The following is a 22,501-nucleotide window of genomic DNA, read 5'->3' on the forward strand; positions in this document are numbered from 1 at the left end:
TCAATGAATGGGAAGCACTCAGTACAGAGGCTTCTCATTCACAAACTAAGATATTTTTACAATAAGTTTATGAATGGGGAGGAGCTTCTGTAGTGAGTGCTAGTCCCAATTCATACATTCTTGAATGAACAGGCTGTGATGTAAATCGCAGCCTGTTCATTCATAACTGGGGACACATAGTACTATGTGTCCCCAGTTATTTACAAACACCGGAGTGATCAGACAATCACTTCTGTGTTTTGCTGTAAACTGAGGGATCGTTAAATATCAATGATATTTAAAAAACCCCGCTCGGCCACGATACAGAGCCGCTGTCATCCAAAAACTGACAGGATGACAGCGGCTCCGATCGGAACACCGCTCGGCCATCCTGAATTGCGGCCAGCTGCCCGGTATTTTTGATGGTAGCAGTCATCAGCGGCTTGTGAGCAACTGATGACAGCTATTAAATTTGAAGGGGACAGTCTGGGGAACAGTTCTACTATAAGCTCCTGGTCGCTAAAGCGACCAGGAGCTTATAGTAGAACTGTAAATGCCAGTTCCGTACGGCATACTGAGCTGGCCAGCCGGGAGCCTCCGTATGCCGTACGTCCTTGGCAGCGAAAGGGTTAATGCCCTTGTCACTGTACATACACTTAATACAAGACTGTCAGATTAAAGCCAAGACTTCCAGTCTTAGGTGAAATACCCACTACTTAACCAGGGACAATGTCCAATGTATATAGGACCTATAGTGTAAACTTTAAGAGGCTGCAAGAAAAGTCATACGCCAACTACAACTTTTAAAAAAGCAAGAAGATACAAAGACTACCTGGATGGCAATTGGAACAAGCTGATCCTGAGGATTTTTCCACAGTAGACACATAGGGGCTGCGATGTATTGCCGCTTATCATTAATGGTGTTCGTAGGAATGTTTTCAAGAATTTTATAGTCTGCCAGGAAAATGTGTCCATTCTGCAATACAGTGCATGTTTAAAATCAGCAAAATGCTACCACAAAATTACAGTATTAAACATACATTTGCACAAACCCAGCCACCAAGCTAGTTCAATACCATTTGTTGGTTACCATTATTGCCAGATGGCCACACACCCCCTACCTGAAGTTCCTTCTCTAAATTTGTGGAAGCCCCCAGAGATGAAGCCACCATTTCATCACCTACAGAAAAGTTCTCTGGGATTTTCAAGCATTTCTTGATTAATATTGGGTTCATTCCATTCAGATATTGGCTACCAAAGAAAGAGTCCTCCTTCCATATCTCACTCACGATGCCTAAACAGGAGATAATGACTTTTGGAAGTTATTTAGAACATATTGCAGCATAGGTGAATTGACAGTTTAAAAAAGTTTGTGCGGCGTAGATACAAATGAAAAACCTTTTAGGCACAAGATCACGCCACAGAAGCCCAATGGCATGCAGTTTTAGATATTTGAGAACAAGGAAACATTTTAAACACAATGGAAGGCCTTAAACATCAGTTTCATTTTAGGCATTTAATCTTTAGGAATTGAAAATGCCAAAAGTATAGATGATACATTTGTCACAGCCATGCACTTCAACAAGATTTCTCCATGAAGCCATTTACTCCCAACATCCGTTGGGTCTGACAGCCACAAGTTATAAAGTGTCACTTGTGCACTACAGAGTGAAATCATGCCAATTTTCTTTAGTAGCTCTGAAATTACATACTGGTTACAGAGGACTGGCTGTGCTAGGCTCCTAGAATCCAATAAATAACTTAAAAATGCTTTAACAGCAAAAAGATGCATAGTTTGCATCTGGGTGTTCCCATTTATACAAATACAACCTTGGTCAAACAAGTCCTCAAAGAATATTGGAGAGATCCCACAAACCTGAATTCTGTGATTGTTGCAGAGACGTCAGCAGTTTGATGTCTTCTAGGCTATTCCATGAACCCTTGTTGAATAGAAAACCTTTCAGCATGGTTTCAAAGCCACTAAAAGAAGAACATGCAGCTCAGGATTAGCAATTCCATATTATTGTCTCTCCTAAACTGCGCAACATGTCAGCGCTAGCCAATGCCACACAGTAATCTACTCTACAAAAAGCTTTTATCTGATAGGTCAGAACTAGATACTAGATCTAGGACTACAGACCAGCTAGAGTAACATTCGATAAGCTGTAGGCCTCATTTCAAATTGTACCTAAATTAAAAAGTTAAGGTTGCCAACATATCCTTCTGCCTGCTGATTTAACCAAATACAGTAAACTCCCTGTTAGCCAACATCCACAGGGATTGGTATATTGCAGATAAAGTTTTCTGGTTGCTTGAATGTTACTATATAAAATGAGAACTAATGCCATACCAAAACTGTATTGACTTCATATGAATGCTAAAAGACAGTACAGTAGTCAAAAACAAAGATACATAGGCACAAGATATATTCCAGGATAATACATGCCACGGATCAGAACAGTGATTACACAGGGGATATTTGTTCTGGTTAGATGAGCTTTGTTAGTTGAAAACTGGATAAACAGTTTACTGTAGTAGGGGGGCTAGGGGACGGACACACACGCCTATTCTCACAGCAGAACTGCGATACATACGTGGAAAGAATGTTGTAGCCAAAGCTGCTTGCTTTTAGCACGGAGAACTGGTCATTAGGCGACAGCTTGAACACATCATCATTCGCTACATCAATGCAGTGAGGGATTCCTTCAGCATAAACCTTCCACCTACAAGACAGGACAAAGTTATAACAATTCAGTTCAGCCAAAAATCAAGATTTATATACAAGGTTTCTACTTTAGCAGATACTTTTTAAAGAGGGCAAGCCATGCAATCAGATTTTTAAACACTAGTCACCAAGCATAGTAGCACATTTAAGGACACGTTGTTGCATAGTACTGAGAATAAAGGGCAAATCCAGGGGCTGTGCAACAAGATAGTTAAACCTCAGTTTTACCAATGGGGGTGACTGCCACAAGAGAACAAGGAGTGTGAGGTTTTTTTTTTAGGGTTGACACATTAAACACATCCATAGTTTGCTAGTTTTGTGCACAATAGGCACTGCCAATTAAAAGCCTTTCCAGTATTAGTGCTAAAAGCTACAACTACCAATGTGCACATTAGCAGCAGTTATGATCCATAGCAGCAGTTATGATCCATACAAGTTCTGCATCACAAAGCCCTGCAGCTTAGGCCATTAGTGGGCTACCTAGTTTTGATGGTGTAGAAGCGATAAATGTTTTCCCCAATTACCATCTGTGTGAGCACATCTTTCTGTCAACATCCCATACCCTCCTGCTCCTAAAGTTAGGAAAGAGCCAAGATGCACACATTAAAAAAGGTTTTAACTTCCCTCCAAGATACCCACCCAACTAAGTGCTGCATATGCTGGAATGATCAGGACTGATTTCCAATCTGAAGGCCCATCAAGTTATATTTATTGTGATGGGTTGCATTAACATGGTAGAAAAAAAAAAAAAGTGCAACAGCTCCCTGATGTGTTGGGAAAGAAAAATTGTGCCAGATTTCTCCCTTTTGGTACATTTTCAGCCCATTCAGACTACATTAATGCAATGCAGTCAATTGCTCTGCATGCGAGCTTGCATAGATCGGAATGGGCTCTAAAAGCAGCAACTAATCCAATTAAGAACTAAGTGGACCAGATTCTTCCCCAGTTCTGTTGATACATCACTGGCGGAAGTTTGTTTTGTTCATCAAGTGAAATCTTACATCAAAGTATCAATACTTTAACGGTTAGCCCATAGAAATCAATATTTTTAACAGTTGAATCATGAGCATTTTGTTTTATTATCTATGCAGACTGAGGTGCTGCCTGTAACACCTACAATCAAGTGCAGTTGGCAGAAGGTTGCACATTAGTTGTGTGCAATCCAAATAAGATTACCGAACTGGACACAGCAACTTGTTCTTGGAAATACAGATGAAATGGAAGTTTCTCACTCACTTGTGCGTTTCCCTGTTCATTTCCAGTTCTACTTTTCTTTGTTTCAGGAGGATAGAGGAAGTATTCTCAGTTATTACAACCCCTGAAAACAGAACAAAATTGTACGACACAAAATTGATCCATAATGCATTTCACTCAGGCAGTTAATAGAAATTTTGCAAATAAAAACACAAAATACAAGGGCCAGTGACGCTTCAAACATGAACCAAATCATGCAGTTACTTGAATCAGTACACTGAAAAGGCTAGACAACGCATTGTAATTTCTTCATGACAGGCAATCTAAAAGTTTTGCCCATCATGAAAAAGGATCATGCACAGGCTCTCTACAGAAGTAAATGCTTTACTGCCCCTAGACAGTCTCTGAACCGTCATTGCAATCAGACACAGAGGCTGGGTATAGACTGCCAGGGATCTTTCCCAAGATCAAAGCTCTGACAGACATTGACTGGTATCAAGCACTATTACTTATGCAACAAGCCCACACAATTCATTTCTTCCATGTGTTACAGAAGTTTGTCAGGTTGCACAATTTTATCCCCCTCTGGTAAACAAAAACAAAAAAAACAGACTCGCGGCAGCGCAGGGGCCCAGCATTGCCGCTCCAGCAGCTTTGAGACAAGCTGGGGTCATGTTAGTTACGTCACATGCGGCCAGTCCGGCGGCGGAGGCCTGGTGTGCAGGTAAGAGGAGCTGGGAGGGAGGGGGATGCAGCCTTTACCAGCCCACCCCGAGACCCCTTCAGAGCCCACCATAGACACCTGGCCTAAAGCTGTGTAAGGGGCCCCAAAATTCCTGATGGCTGCCCTGTGTACAAGTAATACACATATGGATGGAGCTCAGTCACAGCAGTGGACCCTAGGCTCTCACTGGACCAGTGTAGGAACACTGGGTGGAACTTGGAAGAAAAAAAAAAAAAGTGTGTGTGTGTATGCATGTCAGTGTTCAGGGCCGCGTCACACTAGTACAGTGCATTAAACTGTGCCATGCAATCTGGTATGGGAGTGTTGCGGTGCCATTCATTTGAATGGTGCCCCAAACGCACCTCCCACCCACAGTATCCTAATGCCAATGGGTTCCATTGTAGTGCAACATAATGGACAAGGATGAAACAAACTAAGACTTTATGGTGGGAGGAAGAATCCAGAACCACTATATTAGCGTCCCTATATCTTTTAAAAAAAGTGGCACTAAAGCCACTGCATGAGATTCTTTTGGTTGTCAGTTAAAACCTACAGGAGGTGTTAATCACCACAAGACATGTATGCAGAACAAGTCAACAGAAACCTCCCATTTATTGAATCTTACCTTTCCCCTCTGGGATTTCCACAGGGACAGATTGCGATATCCACTGATAAAATGGGAACTGGTAAAGCTGACCATTGGGACAGGTCACATTGACATATTGGCAGAACCATGCATCTAGAGGGAAATTTAAGTAGCACTCCACATAAACCCGGACAAGCAGGAGCTCTCCAAGATCTTTTGTTACATTTACATCAAACTCTGCCACCTGGAAAAGAAAATTGTCAGATCTATTCACACCAACACATCATATCAGAGTCAGGATGCCAAACATAGGAGTGTTTTTACAGGTAGTAGCAACACAGATTGCTTTTAACAATTGCCCTATACAGCCTCCCAAGTGTGCCGATAATGGGGTTTGAGTCTCAATATCAAAAACATTTCTCTTGTCCCCCAGTTTAGAGCAAATGCAAGCATTGATTTGCCAGGCCTTCCACAGAACAGAGATCTGCTTATCTGGCCTGTGATCATTATTGCCCTCCCCCACCCCCCACAACAATTGAAAGTCCCAAATCACCTCTAATCCCTTTATTGCCGTCACTAATTAAAAATGTATGTCACCAGGCACTCATCACCAGTGGACAAGTATATAAAAACACAAGCACGTCTGGTAGAGGTAATGACCCAGCATTCACCCGAAAGTCATAAACCCGAGTACAATATCAGCACCATTTTATAATTTGGAATTGGACATTGATAGTGTAATAAAGGTTCATCCTCCTCCAGCTTTCCATCCCCTGCCTTGCCCTAGGGGCTGGACCATGACAGTCTCTAAAGGGCTGACAAAAGCTAGCCAGGAAGGGGGTCTAAACACCTGGTCTTGAAGTTGTTAAAGGACGATCTTAAAAATCGTTACGCTCATCTCTACGCTCCAAATACGAACTTAAGAACTATGGGGTTAGGGCTTTTCCCCATAGTTCTCCTTAGGGTAACAGGAGGACACAAACTAGCGTCCTCCCATCACCCTAAGACACTGGAGGATCGGAGAGGGGGGAATCCAGTCACTCCCCTGTCACAGGATCGATCGAGGAGTGAACGCCGGTATGTGTTCACTCACTTCCCAATCTACTGAGCCGACCTGTGACAGTCTCATTGTCACAGGTCCGCTAGAACTATGAGGTGAGTGAAAAGCACTCTTAGTTTTCCTTTAAAAGTATTCTTGCCTCTGTGAAGAGAGCTACTGTAAACGGAAACCTGTCATGTTCCTGTCTGAGAGGACAGCGGTATCATAGGCATTGTTTAAGTGTTTACATACTCACAGCACTTACTGGGCACAGTCTACGCTGCCATAAAAAAAAACCCAAACGGTTTTTGGGGTAAAGGGTCAACTGCATTGTTAAACCAACCCTGGTGACAATTGCTCTCAGTCTGCTGGCCTGTGTGTCTGTCCCACGAGCAGGGAAAGCTCGGTGCAGGGTCAGGCCAAGAGTGGTATCGCCATGCTCGGTACAGACTTGTGTATGGCAGTGGTTGTACAATATCTCAACTTGTAAAGGTTTCAAATTGGAAGAGAGTATAGTTTCCCTATTTAGTGGCCGACGGGGTGCATCAGGCTACTATTGTCAGATCAGCCTTGCATTGCACCAGCTCTCAGTACTCCAGAGACAAGACAGGTGTATACCTCCTTGATCAAGGGATATTCACTCACAAATAGCTACCCTAAGCATTAGTCATAGACAGTTTGTAGGCCCTTTACCTGCCAGCTCTTTGGCTCCATGTACAGCTATAACAAGTTACTATTAGAAAGATAAAAATTAAGAGCCATACCAAGCTCCATAGTTATTCCTGCGTTCCACCTCCTGTGCAGTGCAAGAGTGAAGCTTAGCTTTTTAACCTGACCGTCCCAAGAGCCACCCAGTCTTTCTAACCAGAAATTGACAATTGTAACAAGCTACCAAAAATTGTCACAGGTCGGCTAGAACTATGAGGTGAGTGAAAAATCACTCCTAGTTTTCCTTTAAAAGTATTCTTGCCTCTGTGAAGAGAGCTACTATAAACGGAAACCTGTCATGTTCCTGTCTGAGAGGACAGCGGTATCATAGGCATTGTTTAAGTGTTTACATACTCACAGCACTTGCTGGGCACAGTCTGCGCTGCCATAAAAAAACCAAACAGTTTTTGGGGTAAAGGGTCAACTGCATTGTTAAACCAACCCTGGTGACAATTGCTCTCAGTCTGGAGGCCTGTGTGTCTGTCCCACGAGCAGGGAAAGCTCTGTGCAGGGTCAGGCCGAGAGTGGTATCGCCACGTCCTTGTGACGCCATGCTCGGTTCAGACTTGTGTATGGCAGTGGTTGTACAATATCTCAACTTGTAAAGGCTGCAAATTGGAAGAGAGTATAGTTTCCCTATTTAGTGGCCGACGGGGTGCATCAGGCTACTATTGTCAGATCAGCCTTGCATTGCACCAGCTCTCAGTACTCCAGAGACAAGACAGGTGTATACCTCCTTGATCAAGGGATATTCACTCACAAATAGCTACCCTAAGCATTAGTCATAGACAGTTTGTAGGCCCTTTACCTGCCAGCTCTTTGGCTCCATGTACAGCTATAACAAGTTACTATTAGAAAGATACAAATTAAGAGCCATACCAAGCTCCATAGTTATTCCTGCGTTCCACCTCCTGTGCAGTGCAAGAGTGAAGCTTAGCTTTTTAACCTGACCTTCCCAAGAGCCACCCAGTCTTTCTAACCAGAAATTGACAATTGTAACAAGCTACCAAATGTCAGCACTAAGATACTTACAGATCCAGGCAAGAAGTGATTCCAGCAACGGGGCATTTGGTGTGTCGCACTTTCTCCATGCACCCCCACAAGAATAATAAAGAGATTATTACAGGTACCAGCAGCAAGGTCTAACCCAGTTGCTACTTTCAGTTTGTACATCCCCATGGCTTGCGGTGAGGAGGCAGCAGCCTTGAAAGAAAAAAAGCTTTTTCAGTTACATCCAATATTGGAGCTACATTTTTTTTTTGCAAAAAAACTATACCCAAGAAACTTTACTTGACAGAAGAGACATGCATCTGGATGTGGACTATACTGCCAAAATGACATGCAAGTCAGGAGGCACCATTTTGATCTTAGAATTCTATTAAAGTAATACCAGAATAAAAAAAATGTTTCTGTAACTCCATCTTTTCTATAATGAATGGGTCAACATGAGAAGTGAAGATAGCCTGAAAGAGAAGACTAATGCAGTCACCTCATCTAGTGACTGGTAAGATGAAATAAACAAGTTCTCTTTCTGGGTTTTAAAACACACTAAGAAAAAAAAAGGATCCATGTAAAAGTTAACAAAACCACATGCAAGTACATACCTATTTAAGCACATCCTTTACATAAACCCAATTTTCAAAGGTTTGTGTAACATACATAGAGCATCTTAACTATTGACAACAAAGGTAAAACAACAATTGATTTCTACAGGTCATCAAGCCTTCAGAACTCAATTCTACACACAGAAAAACACCTTAAAGGCACCCTATACTTTAAATTACCACATTTTACAACCCTCTATCAAGCCTAGCTACTCACCTGCACAGGACAATGAAGAGTAGAATGTGTGCACAGATCCAAACAGTATATACAGGTGGTGATAAAGGGGTGTGACCCCCCTCAATACACCGCCTACTTGCAATTAACTATTTGTTAACTCAATTGTTAACTAACAATTTGTTAACTAACTTGTCATGCACTCAAACATTTGTAGCTAGATCTACATTAGAAACAATCATTCTTAGTTTCTACACAGCACAATATCTTTTTAGGCCAGCCAATGGTATTATATATAAACCCTTCTTCGACCAGTCCATATATGCTATTTTGATCAGAGCATAGACTTTTTATTTCAATTTCTGCATTATTTTTGCTAGACAGGGACGACCACTCAGTGTATTGCATTGTGCAGAGGGTTAAATGAAATGATGTGTTTCAGACCCTCCAACATGACCCATTCCAAATGTTCTGATTACAGTCACCTGAGCTCAGTCAGTAAGTTCTATGGAAAGGTTTGTTAGGATGCCAAGTGACTGATCAGAGAGTAAAGCTGGCCATACACCTATAGATTATCTGCAGATTTTCTATGGTCAGATGGAAAAAGTGCAACAGATTCTTCCATCTACGCTACACTGTGTGGATGGAGGAATCTCCCACTGGCCAAGCTTCAGTATCTTGCTAGTGGGTCCCGCTGGCTCTCAAAATATCTAAACAATGCCTGCATCCAATCAGATTGTTCAGGTATTTTGACAGCCAGCGGAGCTAGATACTGAAGCATGGCCCAGCGGGAGATTCCTCTATCCATACAGTTTAGTGTAGATGGAGGAATCTGTTGCACTTTTTCCATCTGACCATATAAAATCTGCAGATAATCTATAGGTTTATCCCTATACAGCTATAGCGAGGAAGACATTTATCATGCAAATTATCCGTAATTCCAGCTGCCTCCCATTTAGGGTACGAACCTATGATGCTGTGGCATTTTTCCACACCGGATCAACCCCAGTCATTGCAAGGTCACATGGAAAACAATTGTCTCCTATGTTCCCTGTTCACACTGTAATGCTGACACCAGGTGGGTTGCAGTGCATTACGGGAAAATGTGGACCTTTTGCATTTTTTTAAAACGCACTGAAAGTTACCTGATGTGGCAGTGGTCACTGCATCATGTGAATGAATTGTTAATTTGACATTTTGGAATTGCACATGTGTTTGTAAAAAAAAGTACAACACGAGACACCTCCCTATTACCGTTGGCACAGAATGGACACCAGCGTCCACGCCATCATGGAATGTATTAGCGTGCATGCATTGTGTGAGTGTGTAAATTATTGCAACAGTTTTTCTGTGTATGTGTGACCCTGAGCCAGGAATTATAGGCAGCGAACAGAGACAGATTTGCGCAAGTCTACCACATATTTAACATGAGACATATTCTCACTTCATACAGATACGTAATAAAGAAGAGGTCTGGGGGAGGATTTATTAAAGGAATTTATGAATAAAGTTGAACTGTTCTAGTAAATCTGATTTGTTGTGACAGAACTGATAAACGTTCTCTGATAACTTCAGGAGTGGAATACTCTAGGGCCAGGGCTGCTGTCAGGGGGGTACAGCCAACACTCTTGGACCGGGCCCTATCAAGTCAGCAGGGGGGCCCGAGCCGATAGTCTGGCTTCCCTCTCTCCATAGCCCCCAACCCATAGCAAGAATTAGATTTCTTACTTTACTGGCTGCTTGCTGTAGACACTAACCAAGAAAATGAAGACTAGCTGCCTGAAGGCAACCTATTCACTCATCCCTCTCCTCTCTCTGCCGATAGATGTCTGGGGGCACACTAAACACCAATCCCTCCCCTCTCTTTGCCGATAGATTTATGGGGGCACCCTAAACCCCAATCCCTCCCCTCTCTTTGCCGATAGATTTCTGGGGGCACCCTACACACCAATCACTCCCCTTTCTCTGCTGATATATGTCTAGGGACACCATACATCCCCATTCCTCCCCTCTCTCTGCCAATAGACATCTGGGGGCACCCTACACCTCAATCCCTCCTCTCTCTCTGCTGATATATGTGTGTGGGCACCCTACATCCCCATCCGCCCCCTTTTTGCGCTGATAGATGTCTGGGGGCACTGTACAACCCTTACCTCGCCCCTTTCTCTGCTCTAATAGTTGTGTGGGGGCCCAGTACACCCCCATTCCTTCCTGCTCTCTACCGATAGATGTCTGGGCACCCTACATCCCCATCCCTCCCCTCTCTCTGCCGATTGATGTCTGAGGGCACTGTACACCCCTCCCCTCTCTCTGCCCACATCTTTCAATCAAATTTAGAGGCACCCCCATTCCATCTAGATGCGCTGTAAACTATGTCATCGGCAGGTGCTGTGACACCAGCAGAAGCTTTTCAACCTGATGATGGGGGTCAGTCTAATGGTTTCATCTCAGACTTTGTGCACAGGTTGTTGCTTCATTCTGCTGCACAGAAGCAACACTATTGGTTAGCAAGCTGTGAGGAGCAAGTGAACGTGAAGGTATAAAAAAGTCGGTATAAAAAGTAAAAGATCTGAGAGATAGAAATCTCTGGGACGTGTAGTTCAGGAGAACTGCAGCTACCTAAAAATGATCAACACTCTATGATGAAACAAGGTACTCTTTGAAACTATCAAGCCCCGTGTGTAAAAATTAAAGTGACTCGGCACATAGCCGTGAACCCTTCCTGTCCATATTATGGGGGTGACTTCAATTGCAGCGTGTTGGCTGATCATACTGAACTCTACCCATCCATATTATGGGGTGTTTTCATTTGAAGTGTGCTGGCTGATCATACTGAACTCTGCCCGTCCATATTGTGGGGGTGTTTTCATTTGAAGTGTGCTGACTGATCATGCTGAGCTCTGCTGTTCCATATTGTTGGGTGACTTCATTTGAAGTGAGCTGGCTGATCATAGTGAACTCTGCATGTTCAATTTATGGGGGTGACTTCTACCGAAGCGTACTAGCTGATCATGCTGAACTCTGTCTATCCATATTATGTGGGTGACTTCAATTAAAGTGTGCTGTCTGATTATACTGAACTCTGCCCCTCCATATTATTGAGGTGACTTTAATTAAAGTGAGCTGGATGATCATACTGAACTCTGCCAGTCCATATTATGGGTTGACATCACTTGTAGTGTGCTGGCTGATCATACTGAACTCTTCCTGTCCATATTATAGGGGTGACTTCATTTGAAGCGTGCTGACTGATCATACTGAACCCTTCCTGTCCATATTATGGGGCTGACTTCAATTGAAGCGTGCTGACTGATCATACTGAACTCTTCCTGTCCATATTATGGGGCTGACTTCAATTGAAGCGTGCTGACTGATCATACTGAACTCTTCCTGTCCATATTATGGGGCTGACTTCAATTGAAGTTTGCTGGCTGATCATACTGAACTCTTCCTGTCCATATTATGGGGCTGACTTCAATTGAAGTTTGCTGGCTGATCATACTGAACTCTTCCTGTCCATATTATGGGGGTGACTTCAATTGCAGCATGCTGGCTAATCATACTGATCTCTGCCTGTCCATATTATAGGGGTGACTTCATTTGAAGTGTGTGGACTGATCATACTGAACTTTGCCCATACATATTATGGGGGTTACTTCAATTGAAACTTGGCAGCTGATCATACTGAACTCTGCACGTCCATATTCTGGGGGTTACTTCAATTGCAGCGTGCTGGCGGATCATACTGAACTCTGCCCGCCCATATTATAGCGGTTACTTCAATTGCAGCGTGCTGGCTGATCATACTGAACTCTCTCTGTCCATATTATGGGGGTGACTTAAATTGCAGCATGCTGGCTGATCATACTGAACTCTTCCTGTCCATATTATGGGGTGACTACATTTGAAGCGTGTTGGCTGATCATACTGAACTCTATCCATCCATATTATGGGGGTTACTTCAATTGCAGCATGCTGGCTGATCATACTGAACTCTGCCGTCCATATTATGGGGGTTATGTCAATTGCAGCAAGCTGGCTGATGCTACTGAACTCTCTCTGTCCATATTATGGGGGTTACTGCAATTGCAGCGTGCTGATGCTGGCTGATCATATATAGGCCCGATGTTTGAACCGAACGTGAGCTCAACTCGAACATCGCTAGTTCGTGTGTCCACCTTTTGAAGCCCTAATTGGCTAAAGCCTTGCACCTGACCACAGGTCAGGTGCAAGACTTTGCCCAATCAGGGGACAGAGAACTGTGAGAGCCATGATTGGGCAAAAGCATGATGACTCTGCCCAATCATGGCTCACCTGTTAAAACTGTAAACAGTTGTTTGTAAGTTGCCGGCATCTGTCAAAATGCCATTCTGTGGCATCACTGCTCCTTTAAATGGTAATTTTTTAAAGTTTTTTTTCATTGATTCATGTCCCCCAGGGCAGTACTTGACTCCCCATACACTTTTTATGGCCAATAACTTGCATATAAGCCTTCAAAAAGGGGACAATTGTTTTTGAAAGTTCTACCCCATAGACTTGCATTGAGTTCGAGTTTGAACTTTTTGGATGTTCTAAAGTTCGAATTGGAACCAAACTCAGGCCTGTTCAGCCCATCACTAATCATATATATATTATTTATTGTGTATATATTGGGGTGATCGTAACATTTTATTATTTATATGTCAGGGTGACCAGAACAATTCATGATGTATATAGATTTATTGAGAAGAGCAGGATATTCTATTAGTTATATTTCATTCCAAAGAATAATGGTTATCATCAGGTCTCCACAACAGTATGGATGCTCAGCCCCAGGTAGCAGCACTTCACCAGTCATAGAAACACTGATACCCAGGGCCGGACTGGGACTAAAAATAGGCCCGGGCATTTTAGACTGAGCAGCCCAATCACGTGACCACCAACAGGCCCCACCCCTCACAACAGGGGGCTGAGCCAAACACAGAAGCGCAATCGAGGGGCAAGGCCAGGCTCGGGGGTACCAGCCTGAAGTCTCAGGCAAAGGGTCTCAGGAGGGAAAGATAGGCAGCCGGTGCAAGCCCTGTAAGAAGGCACCGCGTGGTTCCCCAGAAGCCTGCTGCGCGGGACCTAACACAGCCAAATCAACGCAGAAGTCAGTGGTGTAATGCAGAGTACAGAAGTCAGAGGTGCAACGCAGAGTGCAGAGATCAGCGGTGTGATGCAGAGCACAGCAGTGTGACGCAGAGGGCAGCTGTGTGCCGCAGAGTGCAGCGATGTGACGCACAGTGCTGAGGTCAGCGGTGTGACGCAGAAGTCAGCAGTGTGATCTTCAGCGCAGTGGTCAGGGTGTGACGCAGAGTGCAGAGGACAGCGGTGTGACTTACAGTGCAGAGGCCAGCGGTGGGGGGGGGAGTTCTAGTCTCAGCTGAAGCCTCCAGTCCAGCATGATGCCCAGCTACCTCCTTGTGCCCTCACTTCAGGACCCACTCTTCCTTTGCCAATGGTAGCCCTGCAGTCTTATTCCTAGCCTATGGCAGCTGAAGTGGGCGGTGGAAGTTGCAGGTGGCCAACTATTAGGAGCCCAACTATTTAGCGGGCTGCACGTGGGCCACCCGCGGCATTTCCCTACACACATACTACAGAGCAATAAACTATTAAAATGAACTAGGGTCACACTAATCCAGCAAGTTATTAATCTGAGTGCCCCACTCAATATGGGCGCAAGCAGTGGCCATATTGAGTGGGGCAATTACCAGGGGCAGATGCAGCGGTCTCACCAGGGACAGATGCGGAGGTCTCACCAGGGGCAGATTTTATATCTGTTGTTAGTATTATATAATTATATAAGTTAGGTGATTATATGTGCTGATAAACTATGTTTCCATAAACATATTAAAACTGAGCTATCGAGTTCAGCATAGGTGAAATGATCAGCAAGTCTCTTTTCAGTCCTCAGAGCAATAGGCAGGAGTAGACCAAATGTTTGAGCTTCTGGCAGTCCTAGAACAGGCAATAATGCTGAAGTCTGCTCTTGGTCTGTACACAACTACCACAGCGTGATAAACCCCCTCCTCCCGTGCTATCTCTGTGCTCTTTTCGGCTGTGCCGCAGCCAAACTAGTAGATGCAGCTGTGTTAAAGCGGCAAAGGCAGTGTCTGTTAGACCCGGGAGGCTGGGGACACTGCCCCCGTCACTTTAACACATCCGCATCTGCTAGTTTGGCTGCAGCTTGGCCAAAAACAGAAAGGAGATGGCACACACAGCTACCTTTCCTTCAGTGGCGACTCTAGGAACAATATAAGGGGGGGCACATAAGATACCACAGTCAAATCTGGGGGGGCACTAATAATTTGCATTGCATGTCGCAACCGCTGGGCGCTGAGAGCTGATTTAATTGCAGATGGCATCTGCGCCCCGCGGTTGCGACATTTAGTCCAACCATGAATATCGTAACCGCTGGGCGCCGATGCCATCCGCAATTAAATCAGCTCTCGGCGCCTGGCAGGTGCGGAATATAGCAGGGGCAGACTGGCAACTTTTAGCCAAGGGGCAAGTACAACTCAGAGGCCCATGGTGCAGGAACTTAGCCCCCCTCCCGCTCTGCCTCTTCCCCCGCCTTTTCCCCGCCCTGTCTGCCACTTTTGTCATCCATGTAAGCTAGTGTGAATGGCCGGGTGATGTGAGGCCTCACTAGTAAGTCCATGAAAGGGGTGACTGGCTGGGGGATGGTGCTCTCCTCCCACTGAGATCCCTACATGGTTCTGGCCTTACTCCACTTCATGTCTGGTACTTAGGCACTCTCACCCACTGTAGACCACCGGTGACTGTCCATGCTTCTGGGCTGTGAGCTGTGGGAGGATAGTGGGAGGGGCTGGAAAGTGTCAAAGTCAGTATTCTATAATTTTTCTCGACCCTATACATTTTCTCGACTGTGTCACTTACAGTGGGCCCGCGTTATCCGAATCAGATGTTTTCATGACCCCCTTTCTTCATGACATGCACACCTTGAAGAGACGCAGTAGAGAAATTTACGGGTTGAGGAAAATTAAAGCACACTGGTAGTGGATGGATGCCTCGTCAGTGCTGTGTGCGTGCATGACTGCTGCGACCCTGGTAGTTCTGCCACTAACTCCAAGCTGTAGAGGGACTACAAATCTCAGCACATTATACAGCAATGCAGAATAATACCACCAGCTATAGAGGACTATAAATCTCAGAAATACATTGTACAGCATTGCAGAATGGCATTGGCTATAGAGAACTACAATTCCCAGCAATGCATTACACAACAATGCAGAATACCATCAGCTATAGAGGACTATAAATCCCAGCAATACATTATACAGCAAGGAAGAATACCAACAGCTATAGAGAACTACAATTCCCAGCAATACCATTATACAGCAATGCAGAATAGTATCAGCTATAGAGTACTACAAATCCCAGCAATACATATTACAGCAATCCAGAATAATATGAAGCTACATACTCTATGTTGCTTCGGGTTCGCTGCCTGATGTCTCCAGGGTCTCAGGAGGGTTGTGCGGGCTCTCAGGAGGTTGTGCGGGCTCTCAGGTGGGCTGTGCGGGCTCTCACCAGGGGTCCAGAGAGTTTCATGGGTGCGTGTGGGTGCAGCAGAGGCGGCTCCCTAATTAGGCTCTCAGGTGTCAGAACAGTCACTTGGTCAGTGCGGGCTCTCTGTTGGTCAGTGCGGGATCTCTGCTGGTCAGTGCGGGATATGTGGTGGCTCCCTGATAATTAGTGGGGGCTCTGTGGTAGCTCCCAGGTGGGTAATGGGGGCTCCACTATGGCAAGTGGGGGCTCGCTGGTGGTTAGTGGGGGCTCCCTGATGGCCAGTGGAGGCTCTGTGGTGGCTCCCTGGTGGATAGTGAGGGCTCACTGGTGCAGGGTGACCATTCGTCCCCGATATTCCGGGACAGTCCCCGGATTGAGGAGACCATCACCGGGCAAATTATGTCCCCGGAAATGTCCCTGGGAACATAAAATAAAACATTTTTTTTTTTCATCTGTATGCGATCCGGGCTGGCTAGATCAGGCAGACGCGGCCCTCTAATCAGGCATTGTAGAGGTCCGCCCACTGTGGCCTCCCGAGGACCCCCTTGAGGAGCGGGCGGCCGCCCGATTACAGAGCCGCATCTAATGCGGGCTGGCTGGCTGGCTGGCCGAGTGCAGGTGGCAGCAAGGTGGGTGGGGGGATGTTGGTGATGGGCCCCCTGAAGGTTGCGGGTCCTTCGGGCAGTGCCCGACTGCCCGAATGGTCAGTCCGCCCCTGGTCAGGATAGATAGTGTGTGCATATACTGTATGTATATCTGTGCTCCTCTTTAAGTCCCCGCTCACACCTAGGCGTTTTGATGCTCAAAGCTAAGCGGGACAAAACTTAACGCAAGAAATCCATTCATTTCAATGGCTCCTGTGTACACCTGAGCATTTTGTTTCAAGCTGTAAAATGGTGGAAAAAGTGCATGAGCTTCGTTTTGGCAGATTACAGTGCGTTTGGGGCCATAGTCTTCAATGGAAAGGCCCGGAAACATGCGACACAAGCAGTTTACTCCGTTTGTTCATTGATGGCAATGTTTCAATCTATCTGCTAAAAGTGATAACATTTTAATGTGCCCGTGCTTAACGCGCTCACAAATGCATAAAAATTAGCAAAACATAAAAATGCGCAATCATATGCCTAGGTGTGAATCCAGCCTTAAACATGTACTCTGATCTCGCCAATCCATATATTTATTTGAAGAAGAGGCACTTGAAATGGTAAGTTGTTTTCTGGGTTATTAAAGCAGCAATGATTATATCAATGTTCAATGCATCAATAGGTGTTCTTTTCACAGACTAACATGTTTTTTAGATTATTACTAAACACTGTACTCTACACAATATATCTATACTAAGGGATTTCCTTCATCAACCCTTCTACTTGTACAAAGAACTAATTTTGCTGGAGATATGCAGAAATAAAATATTGCTGCTCCAGTTCTTAGTTTGGGCAGGGCTTTCCAACCAAATTGTATCAGTACTGTATAACTCAACACTTAGTCACCTAACTAAAGGTTTGGTTTAAAAAGAAAAGCTATCAGACCTGGGCATTTTACGCCCTGCGCCCTAGCAACCAATGACATTCAGTGTCCACCTCCTCTGCAGTTATTGGTTGTTACGACCGCTGGCCAATCCTAGCTACCAGTGATGTCAAATTTGTTCCCCACCAATACAGGAGGACCGAAGAGTATCTTCTTCCATCCTCTCCTGCAGCCTGCCCTGCCTCTGGCCTGGCAAAGTAGGAGACTAAGGTATGTGGGGACAATGATATAAAGGGGCACTCTAAATGGGATAAATAATGTAAGGGGGCACCCAAAGGGGGCCAACTAATTAGTTAGCCCCCTTACATTGGTTGTCCCCATCAGTGTACCCCCTTATATCAACTATGAAAATAAGGGGCACTCTGATGGGGACAATCAGTTTAAGTAGACACTCTGATGTATTGGCATCAGCATAAGGTACACCTGTATTTGTAAGCCCAGGGGGCCCCATCTGCTCCAAAGGAATGTATGGACAGAAAACATTACACACGGGTGTACGTGTGTAATTGTTGGTAGCGGCATTTACACATGCACAGGTGTAATTTCCCAAATGTGAAACTTTTGCATTTGGAAAGTGAAGCCCATGCGCATGCAAATGCTGCTATCGGCGTTCACGTACATACATCCATATACAGCATTTTCTGTTCATACTTTCCTATGGACAGAGAAATACAGCAGATGGGGCTCTGAGGCACCACAAATACCGGCAGATTTTATGCTGTATGCATGAGCCCTTAAAAACTTGTTTTTAAAAAAAACATTATTTAAACTTATATTGTGTCATTGTTTCCCTGTTTAGTAAAATCCATCCACGAGGTGTCAGAGTTATCACAGGAAAAAAGATAGCTGGACATGATTAACAGATGAAGAAAGACTCACTGGAATCAGAGATTATGCTGATGCTGCTTTAGCAAACATGAGTTATGTTTCAATTTCACACCTTTATTATTTGCCATTTATAGAACAAGCCTTCCTTCTTTCTGCTGCATAAGTCACACTCAATGAACCATATGCTCATGAATAAATAATACAACTTCAAGCGGAATGTGTTACATAGTTATCTTTGTTATAGCCAAGAAATTATGTACTTTTGTACTATGAGGGTTGCACCATCAATGCCCACTATAAGTAATCAGCCCAATCTCCATATCTAGCATTGGAGTGTGCTACCTACGTTCTGTGACAGCTGCTCCAAAATAAAAAAAAAGCCACCGTAGTATTTCTTTTTGAAATTCTTTATTTTACATTTCCTCTAATACAGATAAAGTGGTATTGACATTGATATTTACAATTACAAAAAAATATATTGGATCTGACTGGCCAAACCATATAGGGCACAAACAATAAATAAACATGTGATGATAGTAAGACTGGTAGAATTATAGCCAAAACAAGTCAACAATATACTGTATATAAGTACCCCGTGGGTAATGGTCTTCTAGTTGCTCTACCGCACTGTGCTTATGGATGGGTATCAAAGGAAGAGAGAGTCTTTTTTTATGTTAACAGTGGGAAGGGGGAGGCATGTGTGTGTGGGCGGGGGTTGAGACTTATGCAGTGGTGGAAAGATCGCAGGAATGTAAACTATTGAGAGGTTTCTAAAAACAGTCATAAATGATTGTTCTTAGAAAGGATGTTTAAAGGTAACTCACTATTTATGAGGAGTAAGCGGTGAATTGAATTAAGCATAACCATGTTCTTTTTTGTTACCTCTCCAACCCATTGGGGAGGTCTGTAGGAAACGTTTGCGGAGGTAAGTAGGTACCCTGAACTATCTAGTTAAGAGTCTGAAGTCAGATTCTTGGGTTTTGTAGGCTCATGTCTGTTTCCCATATGGGAATAAAAGTAAGGGGAGAAATCTAATGCCACGGTTACCAGAAGAGAGTAAGATAGGGAAAGGGTGTGTCTTTTGTGGTTCTTTTCCAAGCAAGTACTTTGTATTGTGGGGATGGCAGAGGTGTGTTTGGAGGAGGGAACGTGGTGTAGATGTATGCCCACCACAGGTTGCAAGATAAAGAATTAGAGGTTATCTGCATATGCTGCAATTTTGTAGTGGGAGTGCTTGGCGGGGAAACCTGATATGCCTATGCACACCCTAATAATGTGTCTGAGAAGGGGTTTGACCAATAGGATGATCAGTGGGAGAGTGGAAACACCTGATGGGTGCCATTGGAGGGTGCCATTGGGGAGTGGGAAAAATTCTGAAATTGTCTGAAATTAATCTTATACACCACTAATGATTTTGAGTAGATGGCTTGGACCCAAGATCTCGTGTGTGTGGTCCGAGGCTGATGTGATGAAGAAAAGCTAAGATAAAGTGCCAGTTTACACAGTCAAAGGGAAAAAACTACCTGCTCTATCCTTAATTGGTACTAAAAACTAAAATATCTGCTTGGAATTCAAGATGATTATACAAAATCCATAATAAGATCATGATCAAAATCCTGAAGCACTTGCGCACTTACCACTCAGGTGTAAAAGATAAACTTTTATCTATAGCTTTTAGATTATTACCAATTCCTTCTTTGCTTCTGTGATTGCTTTGCCTGCCAGGATGCCCAAATATAATTTCTTTTGTTAATCAAACATTTTCAGTTTTACATTTAGGGGGTTATTCACTAAAGAGCTAAAGGGCTTAGCCAACCGTTCACCTAATTCTTTGGCTCGCTTCGGTTGACGAAAACCTTGAATTCAGCCAAACCGAATGGCTGCTGTATGTGCTATTTTTAAAACAACGTGGGGTTCCTCTCCCCAATTCATACCAGACCCTTTAGGTCTGGTAGAAATGTTAGGTCTGGTAGAAATGTTAGAAAAGTGGGCCCCCCCGCCCTACATTTCCATACCAGGCCCTTAATCCGAGCAGTGCCCTGGCAGAGCAGATAAGAGTGGGATGAGCGAGCGCCCGTCCTTTCCTGCACCATACCAGGGCACATGCCCTCGACATTAGGGTTGCCACCTTTTCTTCCAGCTAAACCCGAACACTTTAGCGATGCACGGAATTTTTTTGGGACAATGAGTCGCGGCTTATTCATATGTAAATAGCGCCGCTCATTAATATGTAAATATCACAGTCGAGACTATTTTCAGTGGGGGGGTAGCCCCTATCATAATTTTGGTTGCCCCTGTGTGCCTGACCTCTTTTGTCCGGGTTTCAGCTGCCATGAAACCCTGACACAGCATTCAAAACCCGGACTGTCCGGGTGAATCCTAGACAGGTGGCAACACTACTAGACATTGGGAGGCTGCTTTTCCAGGGTGGGACTCCCTGGAAAAGCACCTTGTCCCCATAGCGGGGGGGGGGGGGGCTTATCTGAATCTGATTTTTTTTTGTTTACATTAACATTTTTCATTTTGTTCGCTACCTTTGAGGTAGAGCACAGATGATGAACCGAATACTGAGCCGAATGTTTGGAAATTCACTCTCTGCTGTTCGGCCCCTTGGAGAATAGGGGTGAACAGCAGGTAATGAATTGCTGAACGTTCACCTCAGCTGAACCAGATGTTGCATCAGCGAGGCAAACAAGCCCTTCCCTTCAGTCGGCCGCACATACCGAGGCTGTTCGGCCGAGCCGAAGGGAGGTGAAGTGAGCCGAATGTATGGCTCACAATAGCCATACACGATTGCAGTGAATAGCCAAAAAGCCTTTGGCTCACTTCACTTCGGCTCCGTTATTCACTTGGCTGCTTTCGGCATCTAAGTGACTTGACTTAGATGCCTTAGTGTCATTTTTTTCCTTGTTGAGTGACTATTTATCCACCAGGTGTCAGAGTTGTCACAGGAAAGTGAAGGAGGACTTACTAGAATCAGATATTATGCTGATGCTGCTTTAGCAGGCATGGGTTATGTTTCAATCCCACACCTTTGTTATTTGCCATATATAGAACAAGCAAAGCCTTCCTTCTTTTTGCTGCATACGTCACACTCAAGGAACCATATGTTTATGAATGAAGAATAGAACTTCAACCAGACTGTGTTTCCCTGTTATCTTTACAGACAAATAATTTTGTACTTTTGCAGAGTGAGCAGAATCATGAGGGCTGCACCATCAATGACCACTAAAGATAGTCAGCTCAGTCTTCAGGGCTAGCATTGGATACCATTGTGTTACTTACTTTTTGTTACAGCTCCTCCAAGATGGTATTTAGTATTTTTAATATTTCTTCTAATACAAAGGGGTATAGATAGTGATAGTTACAATCACAAAAAAAAATTCCCTGAGCAAACCAAATCATACATACCGGTACAATAAATGAACATTAGATGAGATGTTTCCTATTTGGGAATATAAGGAGGGGAGAAGTCTGGTGCTGTGGTTATCATAGGCATAAGATAGGGAAAGGCTGTGTCATCGGGGTTCTTATCCATACTGAGATATTCAATGGAGTTGGAGGTGGACGAAGTGTACTTGGAAGAGAGAAGGTGGTGGAGCTATAGGGCTTTCCAGAAATTGAGTTCTGGGGTCATCATGCTTTAAATTTTAGAGATTTGTGTATTGTGGCCCATAGCTTTAAAATGTTTCATTCTGAACTTGTGGTTTCTTACAAAGGTTTGAAAGACACTGTCATGGATCCCATGAGAGAGGTCTGGGGTGCCTATGATGGGTAGCATTCCCAAACTTAGGGCGTCTGAGAGAAGTTGTAAGTGGGATGTATGTAGTGCCTGGAGGATTTTACCCGCTAAAGGGG

General features: G+C 44.2%; 1 protein-coding gene across 1 annotated transcript in view; it reads right to left on the reverse strand.

The window, feature by feature from the left end:
- LOC108799096 (hydroperoxide isomerase ALOXE3-like) overlaps positions 1–8,134 on the reverse strand; it is a 22,958-nt gene extending 14,824 nt beyond the window's left edge. Inside the window, exons 1-7 of the mRNA XM_018570921.1 lie at positions 7,988–8,134; positions 5,248–5,452; positions 3,941–4,022; positions 2,574–2,702; positions 1,856–1,959; positions 1,101–1,273; positions 812–955 (exon numbers count right to left, since the gene is read on the reverse strand). Of these exons, the coding sequence (XP_018426423.1) occupies positions 812–955; positions 1,101–1,273; positions 1,856–1,959; positions 2,574–2,702; positions 3,941–4,022; positions 5,248–5,452; positions 7,988–8,134 (984 nt within the window). The remainder of the gene's footprint in view (positions 1–811; positions 956–1,100; positions 1,274–1,855; positions 1,960–2,573; positions 2,703–3,940; positions 4,023–5,247; positions 5,453–7,987) is intronic.
- Between the last annotated feature and the right edge of the window lie 14,367 nt (positions 8,135–22,501).

Source organism: Nanorana parkeri, unplaced genomic scaffold (genome assembly GCF_000935625.1).
Source record: "Nanorana parkeri isolate BGI_ZX_2015 unplaced genomic scaffold, ASM93562v1 scaffold1632, whole genome shotgun sequence".
In the NCBI taxonomy this organism is placed as follows: domain Eukaryota; kingdom Metazoa; phylum Chordata; class Amphibia; order Anura; family Dicroglossidae; genus Nanorana; species Nanorana parkeri.